This window comes from Theobroma umbraticum, unplaced genomic scaffold (genome assembly GCF_002168275.2).
Source record: "Theobroma umbraticum cultivar Fairchild unplaced genomic scaffold, ASM216827v3 scaffold_30.0, whole genome shotgun sequence".
Taxonomy (NCBI): domain Eukaryota; kingdom Viridiplantae; phylum Streptophyta; class Magnoliopsida; order Malvales; family Malvaceae; genus Theobroma; species Theobroma umbraticum.
In genome coordinates, this window is record NW_018397254.1 from 9,058,395 (window position 1) to 9,078,665 (window position 20,271).

Here is a 20,271-nt window from a genome sequence, read left to right on the forward strand (position 1 = left end):
TCACTGTTCTGCAGATATGTTTGGTTTTTGCTTCAGCCTGGAGCCCACCATTTCCAATATTTACCTTTTCTTTTTGTTTTTTTTTGGTTAAAGGAGAAATTACTTTTATTATTCAAAGAAAGCTTATTAAGTTTTGAGTTACACAATCCGTTAATTTCCGTAACATACATTTCAGGGAGCTCTGAAAGGCAAAATGTTGAATTCTGACCTCTCAAATCATTATGTAGTAAAAAACTAATTAAGTTTTCTTTCCCCACCACACATAACGCATATACTATTACATTTACAGTGTTTCTACAATGAAACATAGTCAAGACTGAAATCACTTGAATGCGAGAAAGAGAGAGAGAGAGAGAGAGAGAGAGAGTTTGGCAGTAGGCAACAAGGACAAGCTTCCACCACGACAGTGATGGAGATAAGGAGAGTGGGGTCGATTGATTACTCCAGTGGATGAGGGCATGGTCTCTATCTTTCAAATTAAGTGGAGCTTAGCACACCTGCTACTACTTAACTTGGTGTTGAATTGAGGGGGGTTCATCATCAGTTCTTGCCGTGTGAAACAAAAATAGAAAATTACCCTGATGCAAGTGTCAAACCATTGGCCTAGAGCTTTTTCCCATTGCATTGCCTGCTTGCTTTAAAGCAGCTTTTGAGAGTGTTTAAGTAAAAGCACTTCATCGTTGCCTGCATACATTGGTCTTTTTCTTTTTCCTTTCCTTTTTGTTTAAAATCAAGTAGTAATTGTTAGAAAATACCAATGTAAAATTTGTCAAAAAAAAAAAAGGGGAATGCTCCATTATGGAACTGCCACTTCTTCTACTTTGAGCCAGAAAAGGGAGAAATACTTCAGTTCCTGGCAAAGTTTCCCTGCAGATGATTTCTGCTCTTGTGTCTTTTACTGTTTATAGTGTTTGAATGGTATATGATATACTGTTCCTTTGTGGTCCAATTCTTTGCTGATGTATTTCTTTAGGATTTTGGGGAGGGGATCAAATATTCTTTTTCATCAATTTTTTTTTCTATTCAACTATTTAAACTATTTTCTCTATGATGGCAAAGTAATTTGAAACTATATAGCATAATCAATATATGGTCATACTTCTATGTGCTTTCATGTTAAAAAAAAAAGAAAACACAAAAGAAAAACTCTTAGGGTATGTTTGGTTGAAGGGATAGTTAAACCATTCTCCCTTTGTTCTTAGGTCTTATTATTTTCTCATTTGATTTATTTTTAAATCAAAGAATAACCATTCTTAAGAATGTTCAAACCCCTTGTGTTAACTGTTTCATCTCTTAGGAACAAGGGTTCAAATATTTTTAGAAAAAGTATCCCTATCTATTTTGAGAAATCACTAAGTAAGCTTATGAAACACAAACTATTAAATTATTAATAATACGTTAATAACCTTAAGTAATATTGTATTATTAATAATTATTAATGTTGTAGGAATAAATTATTAATTTATTATTATTAAAATTATTAGATTATTAATTTATTCATCCATTAATAAGAATGCATTGTGTGAGAGAAACACTTGTTAACAATTACGAGTCTTTAAAACTTTAGGAATTGATATATGGTTGAAAATTTGTAAAGATAATAAAGTACAAGTCAAATGGAAAGGAATATGAATTTTTCACATGTCCTAGTATATAATTGTCTTCATCATATGGTATATTGTATGAATTGAATTTTTATATTCAATAAATAAGTTAAGAAAAGGGTTTTTCCTTTTTATATGTCAAAATTTCTCACATGTTTTGTTTTTTTTTTCCCTGTTTTCCTAGATTCAGTTAAAGCCTTAAAAATATCTCATGCATCTGCCATTGCAATAAATTTTCTTTTATTACTTGAAAGATATGACTAGTAATTTTGTATGCTCTGAATATATAGCTAAAATAATACTACTGATTTACTGAATTTATGGAAAGCAAAAACATTCTCCCTTCTTTTTTTTTCCTTTTTTTGCACATATGAAGAAGGTTAAATGGAGAAGAAAGAAAAGGAAGCAATTTCAACTTAAAAAGTTAAAACCAGAACCCATGTCAAAGAAAGATAGCAAAATCGAATGGTTTCTCTCAACGAAATTAATGGTTGATAATATATACAGCCACTAATTTTGATGAGCTTGGATTTGACTAGAGAAGGTCACTAATTGCTTAATTATTTCATTTTTGGCTTTAGTATTTTGGGTGATGTGATACATATTGTTGTCGACCCTAAATTAGTTTACGGCGAAGCCATTCATTTATTATCTACCTCTTTTGCTTCTGTATTCGGAACTCTGGTCTTGTTTTGGACCATATAAAGATGCTTGTACTACTTGTAACACTTTTTATTTTAACCCAAGAAAGGAAATTTAGGCCTAAGGCAAAGCACGTTGACATTACAACACAAAATGTACGAAAGATATATAATTATAGCAATAAGATATACTAAAAAATGCTAAACATTTATAAGTTGCCTTGGGCTTTTTTTTTTTAATTTTTTATACTCATGTGACTAGTTCTTCGTCTCTTTCTTTCCAATAATGGGGATGTGCCACCATATGAGAAACATATAGGTATGCACATAAAAAGTGTAGGAAATTTTTTTTTGTTCACATTATATGTATGATAGACAATGATGTTGCGAAATCCAACTTGGCTGATTTCACGGCGTCCCCGAAGAGGCTTAAATAGTTCCACGACGAGATCAATCAAAGGCAAAGCAACAGTTGTACCAATCACTCCTCTTATTTAACACCCAATCATTCTTTATTATTGCATCACACCAAATTATATCCATTCCTTTATTGTGGAGATGGGCCACCACTGTGACCCTCAACACAGTTTTTTCAATACTTATTTGTTCCTCATCAATTCTTGAATTCCAAAATTATAATGAAGGTTTAGAATGTCAAGGGTATGTATGAGTTGGAAGGAGGGTGAGCATTTGGCAGTGGGCAGGGGCGAGGATGAGTCCTCGTGCAAAACAAATTTTATAGACTTGACCTGTCACGGTTTGGTACATTCCCATTTCAGGATTCTTGCTGTCTATATGACTCAAGCATTTAAGAATTTATTTTTTAAATCTCAAATATCATAATTACACGTACCATCACATCCTGAAGTTAGCTTGTATTTGAGTACTAATCCCACCAATATGTAAATCAAATTTTTACTAATATATCTATGAACCATTGGATAAAAGTTGTTGATAAAGATGAATTTATTTTATTAAACATGGGAGCTATCTAATTCCTATGTCATAGTCGCAATCAGTGACAAGAATTATGTGGGTAAAACGCAATAGATTAGTGCATATAAGCATTTGATGACTTTGCTAGGAGGGCAAAGGAATTGAACTTAAAACGCGTGGCAGATATGCAATTCATAATTGAAGCGTGTGAGAGAACGTGATGGCGAAACCATCGAAGGCGGTGGTGGGAATCGAGCCACGTATCCCTCCATTCTCTCCCCACATGCTTGTCCCCTTTGGTTGTTGGGGACTGGCCAGACATGGATGTATTGAAGCCTTGACCACTACCCAAAATTCCTCTAGTGGCCGCCTTTCACCCCTTGCTTCTCTCTTTCATTAGAATTTACACCGAAATGCTGCGATGCCTACATTCGGGATTTCTATTTCTATGAAGAAGCTCTTATGTTATTTAAAGCTCCACTTGCAGTTCGTGAAGTGTTTTGGACGGTTCCCGCCAGAAAATATTGTCTGCCTGTTTTGTTCCCGTCGTAGCACAAATCTCAAATCGGAAAACAATTTGTTAATTGCTTTTAGGACCCCACACCCACCCACTTTGTTGGACTCAAAAGAGGTTGCCTAGGCTCTCTGGTTGTGGCCAAAGCCCATCCACATAGATTTTGCTTTATTTTAGCAGGGTGTCCAGGGTTTTTTGGAGGGCCCGTTTGATTAGTTTCATGGACGAGAATGTCCTTTCTCTTCCTCTCATGAATCATGATGGTAGAAAAAAAAAACAAAAATTTCCAACTTTTTCCTTTACTTTTTGGGTCTCTTGATGAATGATATTTCTATATTTTGGCATTTCATTGTTGTTAGGCTTCTCAACTCGATTTCAACTGGAGTTTGGTGGGCCAATGCTGACTTGAGCTGAGACTGACTGTTAATGCTTGGAGTGTGATAATGAGGTCCACTTGAGATCAGACCTGAAATGGCAAATGGCCCAGTTGAAATTGGGCCGACTTAAAGCGAAGAATCCAAAGAATTAGGGACATTTTCTTATTCCAGGAGTGCTTGCAGGACCCGAAATTGAAATCAAACAAAACTTCTTGTTATTGCAGATGAATCAGGATTATTCCAAGTCATACAAACATTTTCTATACATAACGATGAAATCTCCAAACTAAGTAGAATTCAATGGCTCTGGTTTCCAGAAATGAAAAGGAAAAGACCAATTAACTACAATCACAAGTTTTGGAAATAGAATTTTGTGCATGTTTCGAAGCCTCTTCTGACTTGCTTGTTTTGGCATCATTTAGAACATTTCTAGCCCACTCAGCGAAATGGGTCTCATTGTGTCCAATCCTGCCACTTTTGTAGAGTGACATACAGCGACGATCATCTTCTGAGTAGGGGCAGTTTTCCCCGTCGGGGTCTCTCCAATCGCCTCGGTGCCTCATTCCGGACCAGCTAGCCATCCAATGATACACGTACTGGCCTACGCCGGCAAGCTTTAGCCATCCTTTGGGGAAGAACTCCATCACGCTGCTGTTTCGATCCATTAGGAACATGTTGGTCAACTGGGCACCGTGTGGGGATATTAAAATATCCGTTAAACTCATTAGCTTCACCTGGATTTTCAAACATGTAAATTTCCAAGCAGGTCAAGCACTCTTAATTAGCACCTGAATTTTTTGAGTTCATCTACTGAACTAATTAGAGTACTCAAATCTTTGTATCATTAAATCAAATATAATAACACAACTCAACCGAACAAATATAACATCGATCACTTAGTTAAAATTTTTATTTCAAGAAATATTTTTTATTTAATTATACTCTAGTTTAACTAAATTTATATAAAGATAATATATTAATTACTAATCTTTTTATAATTTTTTTAAAAAATAAAGAAAGAGGGATTCGAATCTTTTTTCAAAAAAAAAATTATATACTAATCAATGAGTTAAATGTTTGGATACTACTTTATCAAATATTTATAAATTTTTTTTAACTTGTTCATAATGTAAAATACGATCAATTTTGAAAACCAAACCTAATCAAGAAGATTGCCATGGATGTTCCAAACATGGATTTGCAGTTCCTGTATCACATATCATTGAATCTTGCATATGTTGACTAAAGTTAAATCCGGTTAGATAGTGGTGATGGGTGGTGGGGGAGAATATTCTCCTCTAAAACCCTGATTAATAATAATAATAATAATTAATTTTCAGTGATCTGATTCCTAAGTATCACCTTATTTACATGGCGGCATTCCTTTAAGTGGGATTACACAGAATCATGGAACCACATGAATCCCAGTATCCCAATATATAACCTGTTTTGAATGTGTTTCACATGTGTAACGCACTCAAATTTTGAAGAACATTTCAAAGGCAAATTAAGAAAATACAAATACTAGTATACTAACCTGCTCACAAATGGTGAGATTGTTGGAGTAAGCCACTATTAACTGACAGCCCTCTACTTTCTTGCACTCCTTTTCAAAGATCCCAATCACAGCTGTCTCGTTCCTGAAAGATCTTGGTCCAGTCCTCATGAGCAAGGTCATCCCGATGCCTGGTCTTTTCTGGTCACCGCTCACATTACAGTACACGCGAGCCTTACACCTAATAAGATCATAAACTTCCATTCTTCTCTCCCTTGACATCCCTCCCTCGTTGTGTCTCATCACGACAGCCTTTTCAAAGCAAACTGGCTGATCATCATCTTCAATTCCACTAAACCCTTCGATGTACGGAGCCTGGCCAAATGTAGCCTCCATCAGGGTGATTAGCCAGGTACCCATTTTGAACCTGAGCTCACCCCAGTGGTACAGGATCCATCTCGTGGGAGTTTCACAACTGTTTTTTCTATGCCAAGCAACGAAAGGTACCATAGCCGACAGACCGTGCCATATGTTATCATAATTGTAATGATTGTAAGCTACAAAAGTCAGGCCTTTCATCAGGCTAGCATTGGAAGGAAGTGCTTCAGGCCATGCCAATGCATAGTAGTTCCAGGAGCCGTCATGGGTGTCGCGGCCTTTCAGGCAGAGCAGCCTACCGTTGGAGGAATCAGACGGAAACTGTTGGTATTGAACCTCACCTTCCTCGTGAGTATCATACATGGAACTCATAAACCATGTGTGGCCTGGAAGGGGTTGGTTTGCAAAACGAAGGTCTTTCAGTGGGAGAAACGTAACGGAATCGCGAAGCTTTTGAGTCATGGACTCCAGGACGTCCTGGGTGCAGTTGGGTGAAGCTAAAGTTTTGTTGATGACTTTTTGCCATTGTTGCAAGAAAGACCAGGACGGTGAAGGGGAGGGAAGGGTGGGAATGGGTGGCGTATGGAGGGATCGGATTTGTAAGAGAAGTAAAAGGGTGGCACAAATAGCTAGGATGTAAAGGGCGAGTTTCGGGGAATAAAAAGAGAATGGCAAGAGGGTCCGCTCGTATTTGAAGCTTGTAGGTCTGTGTATTGATCCTGGACAAGATTTGTTCATGGCTACGGAAAAAGAAAAAGGGAATGCCAAGGTAGGAAATTGATTGTAAGAAGCTGTGTAGATGATGCTTTGAGGCTTGGAGGAGAATGGAATTTGGTGTCCTTACTCTCTCAGAAACTGACAAATTATCACAATTCATATCCCAAATGCCTCACTCAAATATTCTCTCTCTCTAAGAAAAAAAAACATTTAAGTTATAATAATAAACAAATAAAAGTAGCAATGGGAAACCCAACTTTACGAATTCCCAAATTGTAGCATATATCAGAAAATTCTCATGTTTAATGCATATTTGAACAGAAAAGTCTCAACTTTCTGGTGCTGTGGGGATGCAAGTTGACAAGATAATATACAATTAAAATATAAAGCATGCCATTTCCAACGCATGACCTCTTTTTTCACATATGAACTTTATGGCCATCCGACGGTTATTAGTGGATCTATTTTGACCTACAAACTTAAAAAGAATAGCTTCACCTGAAAGGAAAGAAAAAAAAACAGATCAAAACTGATATAAAAACAAATTAAAATCCAGATTTTAAGGCAGGAAGCAAGATACACCTAGATGTGTAAAAGATTAAAAGCTATATAATTTGAAACATACTTCAATCTTACGTTTCCTTTATTTAATGTGTAACGTGGGTAAAGCTTACTATGCTTTAGTTTCAGTATTTTTTACTTTTAAGTTGGCTTCCAAATTATTAAATCGAAATGATTAGTGAAGAAGAAATTAAGAAAGTAGTGAGTTCAGGAGAAAAAAAAACACTACAACAAACTGATTTTTAATATTTCAAATACTGTGTTGATAATATCATTTCGTTAAAAATATACTTTCAGTAGATTAATTTGTCGACGATGTTATTCTTCCATTAATAAAAGAAATTGTTGGCAAGAGGATAAATTTGTTGAAGAAAACAAACAAGGATAATAGAGGTTGATATATAAGTAAAAGGTGTACAAAAAAAGGAGTTGTATTAGTAAATTCTCTTTTTAATCATTTATAAAAAAATGTATGGTGAGTTATTGAGATTAATATATTTGGAAAAAGAAGTGGAGGATATGGAAATTGAGGGTTCTGAAAAGGTGCAGCACTATTAGGTAGTAGAACTTGAGGGTTAAACTATAATCTCACTTTATATATGTAGACTTAAGCATCAGGCATCCAATGTCCAAATCTAAATTCATATTTCCATAACAAAGTAGCTAATTAGCTGGTGTTTAATGGGTTTAGTTCCACTAGCTTTTTGGTTAAGACCCTTTTCTCCCAGTGGACATTGGCTCTGGATAACACTGAAATATCTTAGTCACTGTATTGCCTTTTTTCATTTTTGCTTTGGTTTCTGAAAATAAGATTAATGTAATCATCAGTTATTAGTACTTTCTTTTCCCAACAAACTTTAATTTCTTATCAGACCTTTTAAAATATTTATGATCTCTTACTTTTACCAATATGCATTAAAAGTATTCGATAAAGACAAGTCCTCTGCCCCTGCCAATTGAGCTTCCAATATTCATTAGAACCAAGCAGTTCCCCTTAAAATAACCGGCTACAGACCAGATGCCCAAAAAAGAAAACTAATGGCGTAAAAGTGGAAAAAACAATTTGAGAAGATTCCAATGAACACTGAAATCTGAAGTTACTTGGCCTATAAATCATTTCAAACTTGTATGTTACTATGGGCTCTCATCTGACTCCTTTTTACGAGGTTCAGTCAACAAGCAATCAGAGCATTCATATTATATCTGATCTGGGACTTCCAATTTATTAGTAGAACAACTCCATTGAGGATTGACCTGCTTATATGCCGCTAAAAGATTTGATGAGAGGATACATTTTTCCAACTTTTTCTCGATTACTATGTCAACGAAGGAATACCATTTTTAGCCAGTTTTAGCAATTAGCATTTTTCCTGCAGGATGAGGTGTGGTGAAAATGAGGAATATCTAGACCCCTACTATACAAGAGAGAAGCAAAACAATGCCTCCTATGGCTATGGGTGGGGGGATGGAAGAATGGAGTTGTAACTTCTCGAATGGCAGAATGATGTGGTGGCAGAGACAAAGCACAACCTAGAGAAACTCATCTCAACTTTACAATTCTGACTAGAGAGACAATAAGCACTGGCATCAGGGAAGGCCGTGAGCAAGTTATGCCTGCATCAGGTTTCTTAATGTAAATATGACTTTGCATTTTTGTCTTCACCTTCACCATGTGCACAAGCAAATAACAATAAATGCTGATGACCAGAAAAATTAGATAACATAATGGGGAGAGGGGGAAGAGGAGGCAGCAGGGTGGAGATACTCCACATTCAAATTCCCTGATTAACTGAACTGCACATCCAACACATAGGCAGTATCCAATAATGTGCACTTTCTATTTACATAGGAAATCTGCAAAGCATATTTTAACAGCAAGTCAAGTTATCCACATCATACCAATTAAAAGAGTCAGCTTATTCTAACCATCTTTAGTATTTGCCATCCAATCAAAGCTTCAATCATGTGGAGCTATCTTTCCATGTTTGTCAGCACTTTTGTACAGTGGACTCAAAATGCTGTACAGAGGTTGTCGATCTTAATGTTAGAAGAACACTCTTGTTGAACAGGACCAGTGGAGCCACATAGTCTGGTTCTTTTTGGTTCAGATATCCTCACACGTGAAATTGCAACAGTGAGAGCATCAACCAACATGCAGTCCTGCACTTCTGACCCTGTTGTAGGTGAACTATCAGATGATAAAAAGAGGAAACAATCATCATTAAGAAAGCCACTTGCTATTTCCTTGTTTCTCTCTGACACTACCCCGGGTGAGATAGTCAGTTGTTGGGACGTCAGCCTTCCATGGTTTCTCATTCCTGGCTTCAAAGCAACCATTTCCAATGTTGCTTCAGTATGGAACAGTATCCATGGATGCCCTGGAAAATTATAAAGTCAAATGCATCAAAAGACAAAATACATAAGTTGGATTTCATTTCATTTTTTCTTTTTCTCTCTCTGGCATTTAATTCCTTCTCGGTAAAACTACAATCTAAACAAGCATATAAACTCTTAGATAATTGCCTAATTTGTTTATAAGCGTTTAGTAATTTTATAGTTGATCACGATGTGGTTAAACACAGATTGGAGTGGCGACTCAAACAGTTTCATGTCTTCTGCATAAATTGTTTGATGCCATTTATCAGATATTTTTTCAATGTAGCTTAAACATGACTGGAGGAACAACTGAGCAGCTGGTCTAACAAGTTGAGACAGAACCAATTTCCTAATGGCCCAGAAGAGATCAAGAACTTGACTTAGGAAGGCAATAATTCATGGATGCTTCTGTAGCATTCACTGTTTAAGGTATCAGGTATGCATGATACAACGTGAATAGTGGCATGCAACTAGATTGTTTCCCATAAAACAGCCTCTGATAAAATGAAAATGAAGTGCTTTACAGTAATGTTGGTTGGTCAATGAAACTATTATTGGCAGAGTCATTTTTCAAAGCACCAACAGCGGTGTTTTCTGTAACTAGATATCTTATTTTTAAATAATTCAGAAAAATATTGAGAATACAGTATACTTACTTAATACTTCATCAGCAGTTAACCTTGCTGAAACATCTCTTGTCATCATATGGGCGACCAGATCCCGTGCGGGTTGAGAGATGGATCTCCATACTCCATTCTCAAAATCAAGGCTGACATTCTTAATAGCCTCAAAGACTGAATCCAAAGTATCACCTTGGAATGGAAGTACACTAACCAAGAGAGCATGAAGGAGGACACCGGCACTCCAGATGTCAACTTTTTCTGAATAATTGCCCATTAAAACTTCCGGGGCAACATAAGCAGGACTCCCTACCACACCTGTCAAGCTCTGACCTAGAAGAAAGAAAGCAAATGTTCATTTAGACTAACTGCCCATAATTGAACGCTGTGATAGAGAATTCAAATATAAAGAACCACTAGTAGACATCGATGGAACGACACATTTCAGTTTAAAAAAAAAATGCATTATCAAGTGTTCTCATTTCACTAAAAAGAGGGTCATGGTACACAGGCACAGCTGATGGCATCATCTTAAATATTTCATTTCCTAGAGTAAAACTTTGGATGTCTTCTTTCTGCCATTTGGCCTCTTTTCATATTTTTATAAATTTCATTTTAGTTGCAAATAAAACATGCATGTCAAGCATAACCTCAAAAGCCAATAAGTATTGATTAAACACAAAGCAGTTAGATGCTTGATTTATCAAACAAGTTATTATTGCATCAATCATGATTTACTGCCCTTAATCTACTGATGGACTCAAAGTGGCTCAACCAAAGGAGCAGATGGTCTAATTCACAGTGAAAATAAACATTGAGCATCCAATATAAATTGAACAGCTTAAATAGTCCAGACCCCCGAACATATCCATGAATATCAGAAGACCAGAATAAACTTGAAAAACAAAATTACCATTTGACATCCTCACTGCTAATCCAAAGTCTGCGAGCTTCATCTGTCCAGAAGCTGTGAGAAGGATATTCTCAGGCTTTATATCTCGATGAACAACACCCATATCATGGCAATATTTGATAGCTAGAACCAGTTCCCTGAGTATATTAGCAGCACAATACTCTGAATACTGCCTCTCTTTAGCCATCTGATCCAGCAACCGTCCCCCAGAGCAGAGCTCCATCACAAGAAAGAAGGATTTCAAATCCTCATATACTGCCTTCAATGTCACAATACCAGGATGACCAGAAAGGTGTTGCATTATCTCCACTTCCTGATGCACAAGCTCTTCACCCTTGCGTAATGTTTTGCATGCAAACTCTTCACCATTCACTTTACTTCGACACAATACAACGGATCCAAACTTTCCACATCCAATTGTTGCACCCAAATCATAATCTTGCTCAATTTTCTTTTTCCTACCCAATCTAGTTGCTGCATCAATGCACCCAATTTTCCTCTTAAGGCCCCTATTGGGTGGATCCAGAGTTGCACTCCCACAAGGTGGAGCAGTGACAATTCCTCTGACTACACTCCTAGCAGAGCCAACAGCTACTTTAACTTCATCTTCCTTACACTTCTTTTTCTGCCTCGAGTAATCTTCCAATGATAAGTGAGACCAAACAATTGTTACAGGAGTAAATGACCTGCGACATGATGGCAACACTTCTGGGCCCTTTCTCTTCTTCCCCAGGGCCTCCATTAGATATTTGAAGGAAGACTACTTCCCAACATTCCTAAAAGTTTAAACTACTAGCAACCCAGCAAGGTATTGGAGTTACTAAGTTAATAACATCACTCCAAAAAAATTCTAAAGCCTAACAGTGAACAACAGCTAAATGCTTTCCAGCAACAATTAAGTAAAAACAACTTTATCATGAAGTTAAACTTTTTACCATATCCTGCATTTCCAACAAAAGGTATCAATCAGATGACACCATTATTATATCTATTTAGATATCAACTAAACACAATATCAAGAAGCCATCTACCAAAGGTTACACCTTTGACACCAGAAGCCGCTTGTTCTTCTTCTTTCGACCCATATGAACAGACATATCACATATTCTCAACATTGATCCGCTTGGATTTGCAAATACAACCTGATAACATAAGAAATCAAACAAGAATGAACTTCAAAATGACTAATGTGAAAAAGAGGAAAAAGCAAAGGCATGCACTATCAAAGGAAGGAGGGGATGTGAAAAAAGCTTCTTTTATTTGCTGTGAGCTTTATCAGTTTTTTTAGTTTCTGAATAGAGACCAGAGAAAACAAGAATAGCTAGTTTTTGGACAACTTAGAATTCAGATCCATCCTTGAATTCCTTCTTTAAGAAATAGAATCTGTAGAATTTTTTTCCCATTTCCTTTCTCACCAACCAACCAGAGACACAAAAGAGAAAAAAAAAAAAGAAAGTTAAATTATCGAAACATATCAATCACAAGGCTTTTAGTTCATTGAGAGTTAAGAAGACTAAACCCCCACTCACCAGAACTTAAAACCAAAGACGGTTTTCTCAGGAATCAAACAGAAAGTTTTATTTTTTTTCAAGGAGCAAAAATGTCTTACCTTCTTACCTTCATGGAGAGGAAAGCAGAGAGAAAGAAGGGAATGATTGAAGTATTAAGGAGGATTAAAAGAGGGTCTGATCGAAAGGGAAAGTTTCATGCTTTGAATACTATTTTCTTCTTTCTTTCTATCTCAACGGAAGAGAAAGAGGGAGAAAAGCACGTGAAAACAACCGCCAGGATGTTGCTTTCGCGGTGTGCACTTTGTCTCGCGCGCCTCTTTATTAGCTGTTAACCCAACATCTCGTCGTTAGTCGCTAACAGTAACGTGTCGCTGCAGTCAATGGTAAAAAGAAAGAAGCATGTGACTTTCGTTTTGCTTTCACGCCCTGCACTGCAATGGTCACCTTCTGACATTCACCTTATCCCCACGTCCTTCATCTTTAGTGAAGATAAAGTTTGGATACTAGATTCTTCACACAACCATCGAATAACTTACTAAGCTAATTAGCATATATCCATACAAAGAGAATTTATTTGTCTTTTATCATAAGATACAATCACCCAATTAAACTAATCAACACCTTCATGGGTTTTATTCGAAATCTGAGAGTGACAGTAACACATTCCAAGGTATGTTATGTACACACTATGAATATCTGATTAAAAAAAGAGACTTAAAAATTGAGAAACGTCTTCCCGTCTATCAAGCATTAATATTTTTCAAGGTCTTTTGGCTTCTTTTCCCATTTCGTGTGGCACCACCACTCCTCATCTGGTCTTTATTTCTCCTTTGCGTTTCTTTACCTTTTTTTTTTTGGTCACCTCAAGAGAAAGGAAGAAAGAAAAGTCCCAAAGTCTTGTTGACAGGAAAGCATAGGTGCTTTTGCATCTCCTACTTCCTTGATTTAGGAACCCTTCGACCCTGTGGCAAGTACTTAGATATGAAGGGATAAAAACGAAAACGCCACTTAGGCTCTGCAAGGCGTGTGCATTACATAATGATCAAAACAAGCAGCAGCTATAAAACTCCGGTGTTCATTTTCTTCATTCATTAATTATTGTGAGAGCATGCAATTCACCTGATTATAAATTACGCAAGAGGCAAATAGTTTAAATTTTAAGAGTCCATGGATCCTACATTTCATAAAATGGGTGTCAAAAACCCATCACCAGTACCGAAGTCAGCCATATCTTGGAACTGCAAAGTACAAGGCAAGGCTACAAGATTTTCGAGCACGCGTATGATTTCTTCCTGAAGTCCAGCCTTCATGGAGGTGACCTCACAAATTTTCTTCCCTAGCCACATTAGACTCCAATATAACTTTTCTTGCTTGTAGGGCTGCAGCTTTTCTGAATCAGAAGCAAATGTAAGTCATGGGCTTTTTCAGTCAACCCAACTTCTGTAAATGCAGTCAAAATCCTATTACAGGTAGAGATATCAAAGTCTGCGGTGTTAGACTGCTTCCATTGATCAATAACCTCTCCCACTTCTTTGGAATGCCCAAGAATCAGATATGAAGAAGAAATGCATATGTAATTTCTGCTTGTCATTTTCTGTTTGGTCATTCTTAGTGATTTCCATATCTGATCAATTTTATCTTTGTTTCCCAAGCCAGCATACAGCATAACAAGGAAGTCATAAGTTATCCATTCCCTTTGTGTGATGCGTTTCTCTGTTTCAATAGGAGAGCTGGACTCCGCGTTTGAAAGATGGCTAGCATTAACATAAACAGTTACGAGGCTAATATATCTCACCCAACCATCATTGCAACTAGAGTCACATCTCATTTCATCCAGAATCCTTTTAACTTGATCAATGTTCAGAGCCGCAGCACATGAACTTATCCAAAGATTGTAAGTAAAGATATCTGGTGCGACCTTATGCCTTTTCAGTTCTTCCACGACCAAATAAACCTTCTCCACCTGCCCAATTGACATGTAAAGAGTCATAATCTCATTGTATGTAAGGGCAGAGATTGACAAGGCCAACCCCTTTATCCTCTCAAAAAGTTCTTCTGCCTTTTCAGTCAATTTTGCAGCCGCATAACAATGGAGAAGAGCAGTGTAGGTTTCACTAGTCTTTGCAGTAGGAGGCAAGTCTTCAAAATAGCGTTCAGCAGCATCAATACCAAAAACTTTTGTCATCAAGTCAATACGAATTGCATAGTCAGAATCTGATAACTTGTACTCTTCATGAGTAACCACCCATTCTGATATCTGCAAGCTTGAATTGATAAGTTGAAAGAATTCACCATCAATCCTATCTGTGAAACTAAGGGCTCTACAAACTGTAAGGCATGAAGTTTTCATACAGATGCGACATGAAACTTTGTTTCTGATATTCCTCTCTTTGAACGCAAAAGGTTCAACTAAAAGTTATTTCAAAAAAGACAGAAAAGAAAAGAAACTACCCAGCTGTTCCAAGCTGCAACTCAAGCTATAATGAAATTCAAAGAAAACAGGAAAAAGAGATTGAGTTTGCCTAGACACATGAAGATGTAGGACCTTTTTATTTCACACTCCCAAAGAATTCTTGCTAATCGTAATGCAAATTATAAAATTCCCATCATGATCAACATTCAATATATGTCCTCTTATAACTGAAAAAACAGCAGAAGCAACAAAGTGTGATATGATATCAATCAATTTAACTTAGTTGGAGCTGACGGTGGGAGTGAAAAGCAAGTTCTCCCATTACATTAGATCAGAGAAAGTGACCAAGTGCAAAACAAAAGAGGTAAATAGAGACTTCACAAGCAAGCCTGCAAATAGAGAAGACAAAGTCTTAATACCTAGAGAAGACAACATTTACTTATTCATTGCTGACATGACAAGAAACTCCAGTGCTGTGGTACGGCCAAACATTCTCTCTTCCGTCTTGTGTTTATCCACAGACACATCCTTTTCATTTTCGTTCAATCAATTCCTTTCTAAATTAGACCATTCGCTACTTGATAACATTCCTAACCAATACTATAACCCCAATTGGCCAATTCAAACTAATGGAACCTAAACAATTTAACTGATTCTTCAAATAAATTACACCAATCAAGCATTATACCTCTAATGTAACAATTGATAAAACAGAAAAATTTCATCCAGGAATATCAAACTAAATAAGTATTACTACCAGTTTTTAGGGTAAAACAAAGCCACCCCAGCACATAAAAATCTCAACTTCACTCTAATTGACTTTAATTACTAAAATATGGAAAATTTCTTTGAAAAGAAAGAAGCAAGAGTACCTCGAGAGCGTGCTTGAAACGCTGGGATTTCCTCAGTTCCTTAGAGATTCGGCGGAGGTCAGAAATGGAAACTCGGTTGCCCTCACCGACCCATTTCTCGATTACGGTAGTGGCGCTCCGCTTCGGAAGCCGCAGCCGAAAAATGCGGCTTTTCAGATCATCGGTTTCCGAATTATTCAAATATTCGTCCACGTATTCGGTGCTGGCGGCGCCCGACGACAACAGCCTTGACAAACTGCAATTGCTGCTTCTCCTACATATATATATTTCACAATTTTGAAGAATTAATCTTGGTGAAACAAAAGACCCGCCAACTTAAAGAATGCTACGGAGACTTGTAATGGGTTCAGTCTAAAATATTTCTCCCCTCTTTTTTTGCTTTAAATTGGGAAAGTATGATAGTAGTAAAGATAATTACCGTCTGAGACTGAGAAAGAGGGAGCGCGACGCCATTGAAATTGATACAGCTCTCTCTTTAGCTTGTCCTCAATTTTTTTTTCTCGAGTACAGTACAGCTTAGCCAAGATCTTTGGTTAGTTACTCTGGCTACTTGGGCTGTGTTGGGTTGGACTTTCTCTTTGGGGTTTATCTCATATCTCATTTTTGTGTAATGAAGTACAAATTTGATATAATATTTATAAATTATTTTAAAAATTATAAATAAGTGTTATATTTTTATTTTAAGTCTAATAAATTTTTAAGTTTTAATTTGAATTAAATAACTTTTACAACTAATGATTAACCCAATTCAAATATTATTTGTCATTTTATGTAGTTTTGCACTAATATGATATATTAATGTATTTTAATTAATAATAATGTAATATGTTGTTATATCATAATTGATAATTACGTAACATATTAATTTGATATGATAACATTATCATAAAATTTTTTTTACTTTCCACGTTAACGTCATGTGAGTATCATGTACATATAAAATGATAAATGATATTTTGATTAATAATAATTAATCAATCATTAATCATAAAAACTTATTCAATCTAAAATAAAAATATAAGATCTTAACACAAAATTCAATGATCTTAACACAACCATTAATAATGTAAATTTTTATTTTAGTTTTTTCGTATTTTTATTTGACATGTCTTGTTTCCCTTTATAACTCAATTAAAAATAAGTGTATATATTTTTAATTCAATTTCCTTTCTAAAATATTTTATTTGTAAATTATAAAACAACATGCACATATCAAAATATTCGAATAACATTTTAAGATTTTTTTTATTTATAACTATTATAACCACTTATCATACTTTAACAGCATTCTAACTTAATCACCCGAGATTATTGTTAACTTTCTTCTAACCAATTTCCACTACACCATAGATTAATGTTACCCTGATTCACAACAAAAGTACTTAGCAACAGTCTAGTGTTATATCCAATACCCCAAGCATTTTAACTTTCATGTCATTCCTCTCAAAATGTGACTTTCAAAGTTATCAAAAATCACAAAAAATTTAAAATATACAGGGGACATTGTAAAGGGGTTCTTTTGAAATAAAGAAAGAGGTAGTATTCCAAATAACTAAAACAAATGTGTTGGGAGGTGATGGGAAAAAAGATTAGAGCAATACTTGAAGCGATGAATATTGCGATGGAGAGATCATCTCCATCATCTGCTTGGTGTTGTCTTTCAATATTTGCATCCTCTCTTGATAAGCTTAGACATCAAACCTTGGAAATCGGCGAGTGTAAATGCACCTTGGTTGTTAATGGAATTTTCTATATCCTCTAATGGCGCAAAGTTTGTTTAATGGGGTTTTACTTAACGTGGGTGCTCTTTGTTGGTAAAATTGACCAAATGTAGATGATGTAATAAGGAGAGAGATAATGTTACAAACAAGTAAAATGAATGTATTGATAAACAATAGTGAGGAAGATTGGAACAGTCTTCTAAACATGAATGTTGTGTCAAGTGGTGATGGACAAAGTGTAGAGAATAGGGAGATGGTATATTGAGGAGTAGGTCACTTGCTCTTGAGGGAAGAGGAAAAGAGAAAGACATTGGTACTAAACAGAAAAATTAAGAGAAAGATTTTTTTTTTTTAAGTATTTTCACATTTGAATTATAAAATTAAATTTTTTTAAAATATTCAAAAAGTGAAATTATTTCGTAAATCCTATCACTAGTTTTGATTACTTTCACTGTTGTCCATAGTAATATAATTGTTTTACTCATTCTAATAGTTCTTATTACAACAGTATGATTCTTGAGATATAAACTTTATATAATATTATACAAAGATACTGATTTAATAGCCACAACATCTTGAATTGTGGTTCAGAAGCTTAATCTATGCATGAAATATGGAAGCAAATATACAGACAAGTACTTTCATTTGAAAGCGAGGAAGTAAATACTAGGCCATTTCTGTTTCCGAAGCTTGATTTTTCTTGTTTTCTTGGAGCTCACCATAGAAGTAAGACAGAGACCCCCAAAGAGATAACACAACGGATATAGCTTTTTCAACTTGGAACTTTTCATGGAAGAACAATACAGCCAAAGATTCTGTCACCGGAAGCAGAGCTGCAATTATTATGCCAGACAGCAGTGAGGAGCCAGAGAAAATTACTCCAACAGCTCCCATGAAGAAGAACTGCCATAAGATTGCACTCAACAGGATTACCAGATAGTATGTTGATTGCCCTAGCTCAAATTTACTTGCCTCTCTTGGAATTGCCTACAATGAGCAAGAAGTTATTCAGAACTAGCATCCGTGAAATCAAACGTAATAAAAGTTTGTAAGGGGAGGCCTGTTTCTGATATGAATACACATAACACCACTTTGAATGGTGCAAATACAAGGGAGTGGGTGTGGTGGACTATTTGATAGAAGGAAGGAGATATGACCTCAATCTTTTGTGAAAAAGCATCCCAATGGTGCAGAAAACGGTAGCTGAAAATGACATAACCATTTGCATCTCCATCACCAAAGAGTAAGTAATAGTCTGCTTTGCTTTCTTGTATGTTAACTCAATCGCCGGTAACACAAATCCATAGAGCGCTGAAGCTGCAAGTGTCATAAAAAATCCCGAGTAATATTGTAGGTTGGATTCATTTGCTGGGCGATCTGAGCTTGTATGAAGTGCAAGAACCACTGCTCCGACAGTCAACATAAAAACTGAGTTGATGGTAAAAGATGTGAACTTCTGCTTGACCAATAGAAAGGCAAACGCAGCGGTAAAGGCCAATTGGGTTGAAATTATCAGAGCTGAGGTAGAGACAGGGAGGCGAGCAACACCATAAGCATACAAAAAGTCATCCACGCCAGTAAGAAGGCCTAAGACAGCACTAGCCAGAAACAAAGGACGTTTAATGAAGAAAAGCTCGGTCCCAGGGCCCTCCTTTCTTCGACGATACAAGTATGAAAATGTGAGAGGCATTACCATAAATGGCCAGCCAGCAGTTTCTAAACAGCTTGATGTCCAAACTCCCTTACCACCTTTCAAGAAGTAGAGCCTCATTATAAGGGGGCCACCAACATTTCCCAAGGCTAACAGTGCGCAATTCAACACGAGCAAGGATCTCTTCAGGCCTTTACTCATCTTCTCCTCTTTGTAGGGCACTTGGTCGTTGCTAGTGCGAGTACCCATCTTTAGCCTAGTGTTTATGTTCTACAAGATTTTCCAAAAGAAAGATTGTGACAGTTTAAATCGTATATAGCAAGTAAAACAAAGTTGATACACCAAGACATGAAGGCAATTTATAAAATAAGTTGTACCATGGATTCCTTTTCTCAACTTAGGGAGCGAGTTTAGTAAGAAAGAATCAATATTTAATCGGTACATGCAATCACAGACAGAGTTAACTAAATGAAATTATGCTGCATTTGAGCATTTGGCTCATTCATTGTTGCATGATCTCCTCGCTTAAAAGGAAGATTCAAATCCTCTTCCCTAAATTCAAAAAAAGAAAACTAAATAAAAAAATAAATGAAATTCTATTTATCATCAGCAAGAACAACAGTACCTATCCATAATCTACCTTCCACTGATAAGATGAAGATGCGATTCCATCAACAATCACAGCCTTTTGTAATGGGAAACAGGCACTACTAGAAGTAGCTCAACCTGATGAACCTTCAAGACGAAGATGTGGAAGAAAATGTAGTGAAAAAATAAAAACCACAAATTTTTATGGTGCCCACTGTTCAATGCAAGAGGAGGACAGAGTCAAAGCAAATTGGACGGTGCTCAAGCAACTGTCTCGTATTCGTACCAAGAAAATATTGTTTTGGTTGAACATGACGAGTAAAACACAGTAATTTTGATCATGAAAATCAGTAGAATTGAAAAGGAAAGATCAAAATGGCATT

General features: G+C 36.2%; 4 protein-coding genes across 4 annotated transcripts; all 4 read right to left on the minus strand.

Annotated features, from left to right (window-relative positions):
- Positions 1 to 4,384: 4,384 nt before the first annotated feature.
- On the minus strand, positions 4,385 to 6,809 carry LOC110423494 (uncharacterized). Its single transcript, XM_021437710.1, has 2 exons — positions 5,610 to 6,809; positions 4,385 to 4,806 (listed from the first exon to the last, which is right to left on the minus strand). The coding sequence occupies exons 1-2, from the start codon at positions 6,681 to 6,683 to the stop codon at positions 4,411 to 4,413; spliced, it is 1,470 nt and encodes a 489-aa protein (XP_021293385.1). The 5' UTR covers positions 6,684 to 6,809; the 3' UTR covers positions 4,385 to 4,410.
- A 2,099-nt stretch (positions 6,810 to 8,908) lies between these two features.
- On the minus strand, positions 8,909 to 11,874 carry LOC110410715 (serine/threonine-protein kinase PEPKR2-like). The gene is made up of 3 exons (XM_021420577.2): positions 11,133 to 11,874; positions 10,256 to 10,552; positions 8,909 to 9,601 (listed from the first exon to the last, which is right to left on the minus strand). The coding sequence occupies exons 1-3, from the start codon at positions 11,872 to 11,874 to the stop codon at positions 9,234 to 9,236; spliced, it is 1,407 nt and encodes a 468-aa protein (XP_021276252.1). The 3' UTR covers positions 8,909 to 9,233.
- Positions 11,875 to 13,059: 1,185 nt separating this feature from the next.
- On the minus strand, positions 13,060 to 16,484 carry LOC110410726 (Tetratricopeptide repeat (TPR)-like superfamily protein). The gene is made up of 3 exons (XM_021420588.1): positions 16,347 to 16,484; positions 15,929 to 16,181; positions 13,060 to 14,900 (listed from the first exon to the last, which is right to left on the minus strand). The coding sequence occupies exons 1-3, from the start codon at positions 16,379 to 16,381 to the stop codon at positions 13,989 to 13,991; spliced, it is 1,200 nt and encodes a 399-aa protein (XP_021276263.1). The 5' UTR covers positions 16,382 to 16,484; the 3' UTR covers positions 13,060 to 13,988.
- A 1,764-nt stretch (positions 16,485 to 18,248) lies between these two features.
- LOC110427020 (purine permease 3-like) lies at positions 18,249 to 20,082 on the minus strand. Its single transcript, XM_089783295.1, has 3 exons — positions 19,926 to 20,082; positions 18,808 to 19,570; positions 18,249 to 18,638 (listed from the first exon to the last, which is right to left on the minus strand). The coding sequence occupies exons 2-3, from the start codon at positions 19,547 to 19,549 to the stop codon at positions 18,316 to 18,318; spliced, it is 1,065 nt and encodes a 354-aa protein (XP_089639421.1). The 5' UTR covers positions 19,550 to 19,570; positions 19,926 to 20,082; the 3' UTR covers positions 18,249 to 18,315.
- Positions 20,083 to 20,271: the final 189 nt, after the last annotated feature.